Source organism: Cololabis saira, chromosome 11 (genome assembly GCF_033807715.1).
Source record: "Cololabis saira isolate AMF1-May2022 chromosome 11, fColSai1.1, whole genome shotgun sequence".
Taxonomy (NCBI): domain Eukaryota; kingdom Metazoa; phylum Chordata; class Actinopteri; order Beloniformes; family Belonidae; genus Cololabis; species Cololabis saira.
In genome coordinates this window covers 8990843-9006678 of record NC_084597.1, presented here as the reverse complement: position 1 = coordinate 9006678, position 15836 = coordinate 8990843, and the positions used below count along the sequence as shown (strand labels likewise).

The 15836-nt window shown below is 38.5% G+C and overlaps 1 protein-coding gene across 2 annotated transcripts in view; it reads right to left on the bottom strand.

Moving 5' to 3' along the window:
- Positions 1–15836, bottom strand: part of LOC133454926 (E3 ubiquitin-protein ligase NEDD4-like) — an 84199-nt gene that overhangs the window by 39279 nt on the left and 29084 nt on the right. The window contains exons 6-7 of one of the 2 annotated variants that reach the window (XM_061733664.1): positions 3761–3796; positions 3034–3084 (exon numbers count right to left, since the gene is read on the bottom strand). In XM_061733664.1, the coding sequence (XP_061589648.1) occupies positions 3034–3084; positions 3761–3796 (87 nt within the window). The remainder of the gene's footprint in view (positions 1–3033; positions 3085–3760; positions 3797–15836) is intronic. The other variant, XM_061733665.1, reaches the window with a different exon arrangement.

Sequence of the window (15836 nt, the reverse complement as noted above, 5' to 3'; positions counted from 1 at the left end):
ATCGATTCTGAATCTTAAGAATCATAATCGAATCGATTCTTGACATTTGAATCGATCCCCAGCCCTTTTCCAAGACGTATTATATTTTTTCAAGTTTTAGAAAATGCATTATGTCTCAAATCCATCTAGCGAAGCAATGAGGGGTTTGTGCTTTCCAAGAAAGAAGAATAAGTCATCTGGGGCTAAATGCTATGATAACATGAGCATTTCTTTACAGCAGAGGGATGTCCAAGCATTTTTTGAACATCTTAGTGTATACATCAAAAATACTGGACCAAAATGAGGAAATGTACTTGTTCCTTTAAATAGGATTTAGATAAACACATTTTTTTGTTTGTTTCCCCTAGGCCTGTGTTGAAAAAATCGATTTTCTGATTCTAAATCGATTCTCATATAAATTTTTAAAAATCGATTTGTATGTCTAAAGATCGATTTTTTTTTTTATTAATTTTTTTTTTTTTTCATCATTACATTTTTGCCTGGTGAACTTTAATCCCAGTAGTTTTGAAAACTCCTGAACTAAATTAACTTTTCTTTAGAGAAAATGCTGGAAATTTCAGCTTAAATTTCTAAATGTTATATTAGTTCAATGAATTTCATATTATCTATATTTACTAGAGCTTGTTTGGTTTCTCTGTTATCGGACACGGTTTGTCATGAAATACCTGAAAAATGCCGGGTGCTTCATGTCCAGCTGTGTCTGGTGACAGAATAAATCAGACAAACTAAAATAATTTGTTTACTGCTTGAGCTGTTGCAATTTCTTTCTTTTTGTGCACTTTAAATGGATATTGAAATGCCTATTTGAGTTATTTATTTCTTAGTTATTTCACAATAATTATTGTGTAATTATTATTTCAATAGTTATTTTAGTCATATAATCCTGGCAACACTAACCCAAATCAATATTGAATCGAATCGGATCGGATCAAATGGTGATAATCGATTCTGCATCTTAAGAATTGGAATCGAATCGATTCTTGACATTTGAATCGATACCCAGCTCTAGTTTCCCCTCAATTGAAGTTTCTTTAGAAAAGAAAAAAGAAAACATCTTGAAAGTCGTTCAGTGCAAGTCTAAAGTGTTGAAGTTGATCTATTTGAAACATCAAACATTTGTAATTCTGCATCCAAGTAACTTTAAACAACCTGTGCTAAAAAAACGTCATGTTGCGCTGTGACTGCAAAGAAAAGATCAAAGTTCCTGCAGGAGAAGTGGCCAAATGTGGCCTCCTGCCGACTCATCGTTTGTGATGATTCACCATTTGTGATGACTCTGCTTTGCTTTCCCCACTTCATGAAAGGTAAACAACGATGTATGAGAAGCTACTACGGAGAAAAAGGTGATGACTAAAGTAAGGGCTAGTACTTATGAATGAGACAGACATTCCCTCAACATGTAGTCACGTATAAGAAAAACACTTTATATAAGCTTATTCATGCACGGCTACTTTGTTTCAAAGAAATCTGAAGGACTCGCTGCATCAGTGTCACATATTTTCCTATTCCACCACGAGTTTCACCTCTCCACAAGACTCAACTCTGGCAATTTTTTCTGATAACAATTTCCAAGACCTTTGGGACCCAGACAGAACATTAATAATTAACCCCAACAACTTTTCTCAAGACAAAACTTCAGAGTGCAACGGATAAGCTGTCAGCACACTTCTCGGTTGCAGTGAGGTCTCGTGGCCTCGGAAACGTTTGGAGGGGACCGGAGGGGGGGGGGGCAAGTCCAAAGTTTTTCAGCACCCATTCAAAAACACGAGAGTGTGTGAATGTAACAAGTGTTTTTTTCCATTGCTTCTGAGGGTAGTAAACACCCAGGAGAGTCACTCTGTTTACGTTTTCGAGAGCCCGCTTTCCATTTCTAACAAAGAGAGGGCTGTTTGACAACAACAAAATACTGCTTGTGTGGCTACTAGCACTTTCTCACACACATACACAAGCGGTAAATCAGACACGGCAAAACTGAATGATAAGAAACAGCTGAGTATTTAAAATAGTGTTGGGAAAAAAAAAATGAAACGGATGTACATTACAAAATTTGTTCAGATTGGAGGATGAAGACAACAGACTTAAACTTGATTTCAAACGTACTTTTGCAAGGCTAAACATAAAACAAATGTGTATTTCTGTTACTGGTGTAAAATTATGGCATGGACAAAGCAAGGAACTGAAAAGTTGCACAAGTTTGTATCAGCTTAAGAAAATGTTTAAAAAAGAAAAGATAAGTGCCTACAAAAAAGAAGAAGGAGAAAGAGAAAAAAAATAGATAGAAGAGTGGTATTTCTGTTTGTTTTCTTGTTATAAATACCGTATTTTCTGGACTATAAGCCGCACCTGTATAAGCCGCATCAGCTCTATTTTTAAAAAAACAATAAAAAAAGATATATAAGCCGCACCCGCTCTATTTAGAAAAAAAGATATGCAAGCCGCAGATATTTATGTTGTTAGATTAGATATTTACTACATGTACAGAAGGATTTTGAGCTGTAAATTATGTACATGTTTGTACCTAAATAGATCTTTCCTAACAGTGTCTCTTAACACGGCAGCAACTTTGCTGATTAAAACGGGACAGAACCAAGAGAAAATAACCAGTATTTATTTATCTATTTATCTGTTTGAAATCTGCTTCTACCTACTTTTTTCTGCTAAAGAAGAAGTAGCGTATTCTTTGCATTTATTTTGTCTTACTTTTTATTCTAATTCCGGTTAGCCCTCCCCCTAGCGGTGGAAGAAAAATCCACAGAATAGCCGCACCTTTGTATAAGCCGCATGGTTCAAAACCCATGAAAAAAGTAGCGGCTTATAGTCCAGAAAATACGGTATATGTATAGATAGATTGGTGTTCAGTAAGTCAACGTAATAGTATTAACAGAGAGGGGCAGGTATCATAAGTTTTCTTCTTCCTGCTCCTTTTCTTTCATGTTGAATGTGTACTTCATGGAATTTTGTACAACATTATCAAGATTATATACCATGAATGGAATAAATGAAATGAAATTAAATTAAATGAAAATAACTCACCGGCAGATGACTGAGAGGAACATCCACTTGTCCCAGGAAATCATCTCTGGTCTAAGGGAGAGAACGAGAAGGGTCAACTTTTGCCTTTAGTGTGTTTTTAGGGGGCTAGGCCGAAAGTTTCCAGCAGGGGTAGTGAGGGCAAAACCAGAATGTTAAGACACAGTACAATACCTGGTGCACAGAATATCCAGGTGTATTTATTGCGTATATTTTTTGTTTTTTTAATTTCACAAACGGACAGAAAGAACATTTGATTTCATGGGCAGCGCCATCCAGAAATAACCTGTAGCCTTACATATGGACACACCTGTAAAAAATCTGGAGAAGAGCCTCATACGGCTGCAAGCCAGGAAGAGCAGCGTTGGCTGAGTTTTTCGTTTATTTTGCTTTGCTTTTTTTCCCCCACCTCTCGAATTTAATCATAAAATAAATTGCATAATCGTTATGGCCGACAGGACAAAATCAGCACAGAATTCCACAGGTGTCCAGACAGAAGACTCAAGTTCAGGTTTTTATTTATGGACAGGCTTTCGTGTCACTTCATAGGAGAAAAGCCTGTGAACCCAGAGAGGAAAAACACCCACTGCCACCAAATAAAAAGCCAAGTCAACTGACGAAAGGGAGAAAAAAGGACAAATGTGACTGTGACAGAAGGGAAGAACCAGGGAAGGTTTGTGTTTCAGATTTAAGAGGCCCACAGATTTGTCCAAGATTGAGCAGTGATTACCTGTCCGCGATGGAAAAGCTCATTCTTGGAAGCAGCCTGTGTGTGGGACACAACTTTTTTTTAGACAACAGGAATAAATTCATGACAATGTCTGACCTGACAGCGACCTGACAAGTGACCTGACAGTGTAGCCGTGTTTGAAACGAGGCTTTGCATTTTTACAGACCAGGGAGGGTTCGAGTAGCGGGGGAGAGGGAGTACACCCAGTACTCGAGTTGTAAAAAAGAATCAGGGGGGATGGTGGATTTTATCATATGGGGACAGATAATTTGTGCTGATTACAAATAATATAATATATTACAAATAATAGCAGTGACCAAAACACCTGCAGAAATACTGCAGGAATGACATAGCAGCAGTTAAATGCAGCCTTCTGTAAGCTTTAAATATCCACTGGGCTCACATCAAATACATCAAAACACAACAATAAAAACAGTTTTCTGAACTTATCAATATGACTCTGTCCTTCACAGGATAAGTAAAATGGATCACTGCAAAAAACTCAAAATCTTAACAAGAATATTTGTCTTATTTCTAGTTAAAATGTCTCATTTTAGTAAAAAAATCTCATTACACTTAAAACAAGACTCATCACTGGAAAAAACAACAATTTTCACCTGTTTCAAGTAGATTTTCACTTGAAATAAGTAAAAAAATCTGCCAGTGGAACAAGATTTTTTTGCTTGTAATAAGAAGATAAATCTTGTCCCACTGGCAGATTTTCCTACTTATTTCAAGTGAAAATTTACTTGAAACAGGTGAATATTGTCAAATAAGTTATTTTTCTGGTGATGACTCTAAATGTTGAAATAGCAGTAAAACCACATTCATTGATGAAATGACATAAGGGATGGAAAGGGGGGATGGCAGTTTTACAGGGGGGATGATTTGGACCATTTTTATTTCAGAAGGGATGCCATCCCCTTTCATGCCCCCTCAACTCGAGTACTGAGTACACCCCTCCCCAAAAAATATAAATAAAGTCATCAATTAAAGACTTTCTCAATAAAAGAGCAGTCCTGCAGTTTGTGACTCAGCAATTGCAAACAGGCGGTTTTTTGAAGAGTAATCATTTAGCCTTCAAAGTCTGAGTAAAGCAGGTTCAGTGGTTGCTATGGAAACATGCCAAATGTGTAAAAACAATCAGAGAGAGCTACATTACATGCAAGCGTCTTAGAAACCCTAAAGTCTTATAATATCAAAGCTTTATTGACATCCATATTTACTTTACATTGTCTCCAGTTAAACTTAAGTAGAAACGGTTTATAATCAATATCCATGCAAACATTCGTATTTGATTGTATCTGGTATATTTGTATTTTGATTGTAAAGTCATTCTGGTACGAGGATTGTGTGGTTGTATTTTGAGTGCATATTTTCAGGTCAAATGTTGATGTTTCTCTCTTATTTTTAATTTTTTTTATAGCTAATGTTTCTCTTTTTTTTTTAAATGCCAATAATCTTTAACTGATTAATTGGCTTTTATCTTAATAAAAAGGGGGGACAGTAAGTATGAATGGCCAGAAACAACACAGTTCACAGTTCACAGTATTGTATGTTGTAGCTAATTGTTAAATATGACTGTCAAATTGTATTTGTTTCAGATTTATAGAGCGCGTTTGATATTAAAGCTCCATGATCGGTAGAGTAGTTTGTTTTTAATGCAAGGGAAAAGCAATCCAAGTCCCCCAAAACTGAAATGTCATGAATAGACTTATTGTAATGCACTTTGGCTTGGACAGGCCGACCACGTCATCGAGTCGTGTATCTGTCAACTTGCTGGCCAACTGCTCTGCTGTCCTCACAGAAATTACTTTTCCCTGGACTTTAGGCTATATATTTGAGAGGAATCATGAAAAAGAAGAAAAACTGACTTAATTTTGAAGAGTCCATCCAGTGGGCTAAATCCAGCGTTTTGAAGTGACTGTATGTGCATGCGTTTACAAGTCAAACACATCCTGGATCTTACAGAAAATGAAGCTTTCACAGGATGTGCATTTATTATTATCATTATCATTACATTATTATTTTTATTTTTTTTAGTATCTTTTTATTTCACAATAATTTTCACAATTCACATTTTCACATTCACGATTTCTATTCTACCCACATTCCTACCCTCCCCATAATTACCCTAGGGAATAAAAAAAAAACATACATTAAGGGAGAACAAAATTAAATAAATATTAAAAAAATGAAAAAAAAAAATATATATATATAATGGCAGCAACAGCGATATCAAACTATATATATATCCATACATACATACAAACATACATACATATAAGGCACGAGTTCGAAAATAACGATACTCATTGGTCCCCTTTGGAAAAATTCTCCAGTTTTTAGAATAATGGAAACCAAAATTCTTGAAAAATATGACCACGGTTGTATTTTTCCAAAGTTAATTTTTCCAATGGTAAAAAAAACTGAAATTTGATCAAAAAAAAAACTTGAAAGTTGGAGGGGAATTATCTTTCCAAAGTAAAAGTATGCATTTCTTAGCGAAGTATGTGATCATAATTAATATCCTGCTTTTTTTCCGGTCTAACTGAAGATCCAGTGTGTCATTTAATAAATACAAATTGGAGCTTAACTCAAAATTAATTTCTAATACTGATTGTGTGAAGGAATGAATTGATTTTATTACATTATTATTGATGTAACAGCTTTGCGTTACCCACTTCAGGAGGTAAACCACAGCAAATCTATCAAAACGGGAGGAGAAAAAGATGGGAGAGATAAATAATTCTGCTCTCCCTGGGGTCCGTGATGTCATAGAACCCTGCCAATCTTAAGTGACATATTTACAGACCAAGTTGGCTCCTATCAAAGCGACAAAGCTGTGTTATCTGGTTTTTGAGCAGGAAATTACTTCAGACATCCAAACATATGCTCAAATGCACAAAATTGTGCTGTTTTTTGGGGGTTTGTTTGTTTTTCATAATACATCTCCTTTGATGCTAATCTAAGGGAAAGTCCAATGTTTTGGGATCTGTAAACGTTGCTTCAGCTTTGCAAAGAAAACTAATAAAAAAGCACAAAGTTACGGAAACTGAGAACTGAGTATGGTCAACCCTGAATAGTAATTTGACAAGACAATCAAATTGAATTATACTTGTGGTTGCCTTCCAACTTAAAGTCAACAAAGACAAGCTTTACAAAAAAAAGATCAAATAAAACAGGGAGTATAAATGACTCAAAACCAATGTTTTAGATCTGAGAACATCCTTAAATCTCCACAATTGTTGTTTTCCCCTAAGTATAAAGAGAACAAGAAGTCAAACTCAAGTTTCCGCAGGCGGTAGGATTTAGGATGAAGGATTTCAACAACTGCACACAGTTCCTGCAACCGTTTTTCACTGTCCTGAAGTGAAGATGTAAAAGTAACCACAATGTTTTACTCTGTAGCTCGAAAGGAAAAAGTCAAGGCAGTGAAGGTTCTGCACTCTCAGCACTATTAACAGAGCTTCAGTTCAGTAATTAAAGGTTAGAAATGAGTCACATGAACACACTGTTCTTCAGAAGCATGTGGACACACACACACACACACACACACACACACACACACACACACACACACACACACACACACACACACCCACAGAGTTAGCAACCCGATGTCTTCTTTGAAAATCGTCCATTAACCACAGTATCTGCTTTTATTTCCTAAAACCAACAAGAACATTAATCTATCACGTTACTCGCATAACTCAGGGTAATTTAAAGCAGCCAGTGATAAACTTTATCTAAAGAGGGCAACAAAACAAACCTGAACCACAGTATAAGGTAACAGAGTTATATTACAGTACACTTTGCACAAGTTGATCAGTAACCTAGCATCAGAATTTGTTCAAACCGTATCAGGTTTTTTGTTGTTTTCTTTCCCCCAGAACTGATTAGTCACTATAAGTACCGGTATGTCATCCCGGACTGGAAATATTTACTGGGATGTTACTAATGTATAAAAAAAAAGGTTATAGGAACAGCATATGTGTCACATTTCGTATTAGTAGACGGCTGCGTTTTCCCCTGATGTCTTTTAGCTGGAACAAGCATTTTAACAGGAGGTTAACAGTTTGCGGAAGGATAAAATTACTCTCATTAAAAAAGGGTCACATCCAAGTCTCTTGCTACCTCACAGGAAGTGTTTTCATTCAGAGGGGAAAAATGACTATAAACAACCAGGAGAAGTGAAGAGGAAAAAAAAAAAAAGAGAGGAAAATATTCGGGGGAGATAAAGGAGATACGAACTCCAAAAACGTTCTGAGGTCACTTCACTCGGGTCACAAATCACTTCCTTTTCACGTGAAGACAAGCTCAGGCCTACACCAGCATATCATCCGTACGAAGCCGGCGTTTTGGGGCTCTGTAATCGATCATTTTTAAAACCAGGTTCAAGAGTGAAAAGATTTGAAGATGCCGCCTAGTCATCGATGTGTCGATGCATCGCGATGCGTCACGTGACGATTTGGAATCGATTAATTAAAAAAAAAAAAAAAAAAAAATGTTTTTGTTTTTTTTTTAAGTTATCCTATCCCGATTCCAGACTGAATAAGCTGCTGAATCATTTCATTTTCAAGAATGCACATTTCTTATTGTTCACTTGAAATATGGCGGATATGTTTACACTAAATAAATTTGATGGAAGTACATATATCTTGTTTACTTGAATTAATGAACTCATTAAATCCAGGGCTTGACCGTTTTCAGTGTTTTCCGCCAATAGAGGGCGCTCTCATGCAAGTGCAGCTTTCCCTGGTCAAAGTTAAGTAAGTCAAAGAGCAAATGTTTACATAGTCATAAAATAAATTATTTTGTGTCTTTGAAAATAACATGTCAAATGTTCAAAAAACCTTGTTATTTACTTAATGAGTTTTGTTAGAGGAACTGAGCTAGCCAATAATTGATTGGCTAGCTATTTATAAATGTAGCCAGAGATGAAGACAAAATCAATCTTGTATGGAAAAAAGCATTAAAAATCACAATAATCGAAGAATCGTGGCACCAATAATCGAATCGAAAATCGTTATAATCGAATAATCGAAGCTCCAATAATCGAAATCGAATCGAATCGTGAGGTACCCTTGTTTGCACATCCCTAACGCCGCCTACGTGGCTCCGCTGTTACGGCCTCTCCGCGACTTTTCTGAGCAAGTGCGAATGCCCAATGTTTTGCCGCCTGTTTTCGCTGGCTTTTGCCAATAAACAGGCCTGGCAGGTACTTTACAGCGTTTTCAGATCTATTATCAGACAGGGACAGACATTTACTGACATCTCAGTCTTTACGGGGAACGTTTTTGAAATTATAAGCGTCTTTGTGTGGATATAGCTTTCAAAAAAATAGTTGTGGATTTACCATCAACATAATAACATAAACTTCAGAGGTGTCTTCAGTATTCACATTCATTACTCAGGTAGAAGTATAGATACTAGAGTTTAAAAATACTCCTGTAGAAGTTGAAGTATCAACTCAAGTTTTTTACTCAAGTCAAAGTATAAAAGTACTGGTTTCAAAACTACTTAAAGTATAAAAGTAAAAGTAATGTAAGGGCGAAAAAAGCCGTTAAGGACAAAAGCCATTGAAAATGAATGCATCTTAGTATAATGCAAATATATTAAAGAACCATATATGTGTACTATTGAGCATTAACATGTGTTTCAGAGAGCAGGAGATATGATGACTAGTTGCCTATAAGTATTGTAATGGTGCAAAAAGTCAAACTTCAGAGGCATGTTATCATTTATCCTAACATTTATTGGAATGTACATCCAAGTTTAGTTGCAGGAATCTGAGGGAACGGATGTAAGAACAAAACTGGACAAGAACATCTGAAACAACCACAACCAAATTCACTCCATCCGGATGGAGCAATTTAACTGGATAGTTTTTTTTAAAAGGCCGAAATGAAATAGAGTAACGAGGCTGTTTTTAAAATGTAAGGAGTAAAAAGTACAGATAATTGCGTGAAAATGTAAGGAGTAAAAGTAAAAAGCCGTCTGAAAAATAATTACTCCAGTGAAGTATAGATAACGAAGTATTTGTACTTCGTTACTTGACACCTCTGATAAACTTAAGATACGTTTATTTTCCTTTAGGCCGAATAGAAAGTAGGCTGAAAGTCAAAGATAACTACAGCCGGCGAGAAGTGCCGGGAAGAAAATAAAATGACGATACAGTGCAACCTGGAACAAGTCCAGGCTGGCACTGGAGTGTCAAAAGGCTGTCTCACCTACTCGACAGTCTGCCTGCTGACACAAATGAATTACAACGGCACGCAACTCAGATACACAGAGAAAGAGATCAGGGCTCATGGGGGAAAAAAAAAACAACAAAAAAAACGCTTTACACAAGAACAGTGAATCCCTCTTACACGGCACTGGACCAAAATAAAAAGTGCCCCCAATCCATCCATCCATCCATCCATCTACAATCCTGCCTCACGTAAATATAGCCTCCCCCAGGGCTGCAGGCGCTCTTTGTGAATGGCAACTGAGGGGCATCAATGCAACCCTGTAACAAGTGATGTGTCTGCCGCTGGTCTGTCTGGAATGCATAGACACACAGACACACACACACACACACACACACTTGTTTTCCCCATGCCTGGGCTTTAAAAATGGGCACTCCAACTCCAGGCTGGCCGTTGGGGAAGACCTGATCTAAATGAGGATATTTTTGTTGCATAACAAACAGGAGGTAACACTTTATAATAACTATCCGTTATAACTAGTTAATAGATCATTAGTAAACAGTTAATAAATAAGCTATTAATGAGTTGTGAAGTATTTGTTAAGGATTCATAATGATGCTTATAGATAGTTAATAGGTCATTAATAAATATCCACTTGATTTTCTACAAAGTTTCACTGGTATTAGTAGATGGTTAACAAAATATTAACAACTGATCTGTAAAGTGTGAGTTAATATATTAGTTAAGTATTAGTTATTAGGTTATGTGTGTTATTGGGACGTTATTATAAAGTTGCAACTATTCCTCATTTACTAACAATTAATAAATGAGGAATAGTTGCAACTTTAGAATAACGTCCCAATAACGTATTTACACCATTAACCGATTCTTAACAAGTCATTAACTGATACCTAACAAGTCATTAGTGAATGATTTACTCATGATCTATTACTAATTTATAAGGTATAGGTATAAATCATTAACATACAGTTAACAAGTCATTCATAACTCGTCAACTAATACCTTGTAAGTTATCTGTTGACTATCTATAAGGCACAGCTATAAATCCTTAACAAACTGTTAACTGTAGCAAGTCATTTATAACTCATTAACTATCAGTTTATGAATTACCTATTAACCATCTATAAGCATCATAATGAATCCTTAACAGACTGTTAACAAATACTTCACAACTCATTAATAGCTTATTAATTAACTGTTTACTAATGATCTATTAACTAGTTATAACGGATAGTTATTATAAAGTCTTACCGAATAAGATAAGATACAGGTATAGAACGCCTGCAGAGTATTTGGTCATCTGGTCATCAATTTAATATTACATTTAGATCCAAAACTCTGGAATGACTCCCTGAAGTCGACATTATCTTTTACCTCCGTCAGGAAGTTAGTAAAAAAAACATCTTATTCTATCTTAAACTTCAATGTCTTTATCTTTATTGTAATCCAGACCTTGTATCCATGTTCTCTTTTACTTTTATATTTATATATTTTTTTAATTTGTTGTAGATTATCTTTGTTACTTCATCACAGTTGTTGATGGGAGTGGAACTACGGTGGCCGAGACCCGCCATTGCTGAAAATAAAAGTAACGCTGCAAACAGAAACAAACGCCGCTGCAAATTAAAGAAATGCTGCAAATAAAAATAAACGCTGCTGCAAATAAAATAAACGCTTTGCAAATAAAATAAACCCTGCAAATAAAAACAAATGCCACTGCAAGTAAAAGAAACGCTGCAAATAAAATAAACGCTGCTGCAAATTTAAAAAAAAACGACGCAAATAAAAAAGCCACAACGGAAGTGAATTACCGGGGACTATTTTTGCCGATGCACCGGTGTTTTTTACGTGAAAGGAGAAGAAGAAGACGAAGAGGACATAAGTGAAAGGGAAGAAATAAGAAGAGCGAGGAATAAGAAGAACAACGAACGAGAAAATAAGTGAAAAGGTTAGTGTTCAACGTCGCTACGTGTAATTTTTAATGTGCAACACCGGTGCATCGGCAAAAATAGTCCCCGGTAATTCACTTCCGTTGTGGCTTTTTATTTGCGTTGTTTTTTTATTTTATTTGCAGCGGGGTTTCTTTATATTTGCAGCGTTTCTTTTATTTTCAGCAATGGCGGTACTCGGCCACCGTATGGAACTCTGTACAAGCCCTTTGGGCTTCGTTCCACCAGGCACTGTTTAAAAAAAAAAAATTATGCTAAATAAATAAATAAATAAAAATAAAAAGCCTGCAGAGTAATTACGCAAGTCTCCGGCCTGAGGATTGGGGAGGATCCAGATCATTTTCAGCTAACTGTCCTTCCAACGTTACAGAGAGAACCTGCCAGAGATCAACGGTTGGGTCAAAAGCACCGACTACAGCCACGTTTCCACAAATTATTCAAGGCATTATTGGTCTGCCTTGCTTGAATAAAGCTGTTCCGTCTGCGCCGTCAGTGTTGGTAATCACTGAGCCCAACCCACACCTCGCACTTTAATAAGTAGATGTGTCCAGACCTTTGGCGTGAACTGTACCTTGGCAACCACCCGCTGATACTGGAAAGATCTACTGGCAGCACCGTGTACGACAGCGTCTCCTTACATATGCATACTAGAAATAAGACCGCTTCTTCCAAAACAAGTGTGCAGTATATTCCACATTTACCAAATTTATTTCAGTATTTATTTCAAACTCTCCCAATGGGAAGACACATCCCTCATGACAAACTACCAGTAGTTCTAATAGCTCTACCAGCAGTCCTATCGATGTCAGTGAAACTCGCTTAACTTCAATCTATCGTAATCTATTTACAGCTGGAAATACGAAGATCAGTCTGCTAAACTCATTCAAAACGGAGAAAATCTGGCTGCTAAATACGCTGCTTCTTTAAAGTCCATTAAATAAAGTGATAACACACAGATTATAAACGTTATTCTCAAGTTTAGTTAAAATAAAAGAATCAGAAAAACCTCTTGCTTTCAAGGAAACAATATATTGCTCGTGAAACTCTCAGCGTCGTCGTGACGTCTCAGTTAGTTCTTAATCATTCGCAGAGCAGCTGCAAGGATTCAAACCGTATCAGCCCCAGAACCAGAGAAGAAGACACGCCGCCTGCCTGGTCTCAGAACCAGCAACCGCGCTTGAAACGGACTAAAGATAGAAACGGCCGACTCTTAAAGAGCACAGACTGCAGCTGGAGGTATTATCAAAACCCAAGTGTCAGATTTCTATTAAACAGAAGGCAACAAGTGCAGGGAGGCAAATTATCCTTTCATCCCCACATGCCTGTTCCTGTTTTTCTTTCATAGCTCAATTGGCTGATGTGTGTAAAATTTCAAACGCCTGTGGTTGTGAAGAGAAAGAAAGAAAGAAAGCCACTGCGAGTTTGATTTAGCTCAGCAACTGTGTCTGTTTTTCAGTTCCCAGAATGTTACCACCCTCTTCATGAACCGTACTGAACTCCTCTCATCTGTTCAATCAGTAAAATAAGTAGCACCAACTAGTAACTCATCAAGAAAAACATCAGATTACGTGATACAAACAAGATGACAGAGAGAGTGAAAGTATTATATGTTTTTGTGAAGCGGTAAGAGTCACAATTAGGGATGGGCGGTATGGACTAAAAGATGTATCACGATAATTTCTGGCATTTATCCCGATAACGATAAAAAAAAACAATTCAACTCCACCTTTTTAACTATAAATCTATCTCGCTCTCAGATCCGCCATGTTTGTTACACAAAAACCTCATCAACAGGAATTTATCTTTCTTTCCTTCTTTCTTTCTTTCTTTCAGGCTCATTTCCTTCCTTCCTTCCTTCCTTCCTTCCTTCCTTCCTTCCTTCCTTCCTTCCTTCCTTCCTTCCTTCCTTCCTTCCTTCCTTCCTTCCTTCCTTCCTTCCTTCCTTCCTTCCTTCCTTCCTTCCTTCCTTCCTTCCTTCCTTCCTTCCTTCCTTCCTTCCTTCCTTCCTTCCTTCCTTCCTTCCTTCCTTCCTTCCTTCCTTCCTTCCTTCCTTCCTTCCTTCCTTCCTTCCTTCCTTCCTTCCTTCCTTCCTTCCTTCCTTCCTTCCTTCCTTCCTTCCTTCCTTCCTTCCTTCCTTCCTTCCTTCCTTCCTTCCTTCCTTCCTTCCTTCCTTCCTTCCTTCCTTCCTTCCTTCCTTCCTTCCTTCCTTCCTTCCTTCCTTCCTTCCTTCCTTCCTTCCTTCCTTCCTTCCTTCCTTCCCGTACGTTGTGCATGGATTTAACGCAGAACCATAAATTTGGCTTTACACAAAAACATCAATAACAGGAATTTATCGTTTTTACAGCGAGATGACAAATTCTTATCGTGAGGAATTTTTTTGACAGTATATCGTGAACGGTAAAATATCACCCATTCCTAGTCACAATACAATCTTAGTAAAATATTTACCTCTGTGTTATCCACTGTTGATTTATTGCCAAGGCTCACATCCTGATCTCCACCTCCACCTGGACTAAAGTATATCTTGAGATGGGGTTGCCTTCTCGGGGTTTCCCCACAGATTTGAAAAGTACAACCATTAGATCTGTTTTTTGCCTTTTCCTGCACATCTGTTTGATTCTCCTTTATAGTCTGGAATTCTGCACCGCCGTCTGGCTGTTCGCTCCCCACAAAGAGCCTCTGATGAGGCGAGCTTCGCTGCAGACGGATTTTGGGATAGCGGATGGTGCGGAGCCCTCTGGGGAAGCAGCGGCCCGAGTCCGTGCACGCCTCCTGGGATGCAGCGCTCTGCTGTTGACCCTGGCTCTGATCCTGGTTACGATTCTGCTGGAGCTGAAACACCAGTCTCCGTGTCGCGCTGTTGAGACTGAAATCACAGTCCGGGCTCTGCTCCTGGACGGAACGGCCAGCACCGCCGTAAGGAAGGATTCTGACATACTGGGGGCCGTCAGGAGAAGTCCTCTGGATGCAAATGGTGCCGACACTAGCACCACCGGGCTGGCTTCTGGCAGATGTGGCGTGACCGCTGGCACCGATGCTAAAGACTCTGCGTTTGGGCAGGTTCGGCTCTACGAGTAGAGATTGAGCATTTAAAGAATCCGGACAGCAGTACGGAGGAGGCGGCTGCTGAGGGACGTCTGCTTGAGTCTCTGGTTCAACGTATGCAGGCGCGGGTCCTGGAGGACTGTAGCAGGGTGGCGGGACATCGTCAGCGTGCTCACCACAATCCCCATTACTTGATCCATTGCAGCGCTGAAGGGGAGATGTGCATGGAAGAGCTCTTGGTTGGACGTGGCTCCGCGTAGGTCGCGAGCTGGGGTATGAACATGGAGGAGCTGCGTTTCAGCGAAGGCTCTGAATGAAACACAAAACTCGTTGATGGGGCAGACTCTCCAGAAGGCCCCGGGGCTTGCGCTGACGGAGGTGGGTGCATCCAAAGCGCTGGGACCACCTCACGCTCTTCCTGCTGCTCGTCAGTAGAGTCTCCGTCCAGTATCTCCGGGGCCGTGTTGCTGCGGCCAGATCCAAAGTACAAACGCAGACGTCGTGCCATTTTTCACCTCACGTCCTACAGCTCCTGCTTCCCCCCTCACTTTCCCTCTGACTGGGGCTGTTAGTTCTCTGCTTTCCTCTCTTGTCGCCCACTTCTACTTTGGCTGGCTGGATGACTGATCCCCTTTTCCTTCCACCCTCCCTCCACTCCCCCTTACCCTTCCCAACCTCTCGGAGAATCTTCCACAACTTTCCTTCTAAGAGTAAACTTTTACGAAGGAAAAAGAAGTCACTTACACACAGACGCAGAGCTGTTACTGCGAAACAGCTGACAACTTAACGTTACTTATTCAAGTGGGACGGGTGGAGAGAAGATTAAAGACGGAGGAAAGGAGAGAGGAAACAACAAAATAAAAAAGG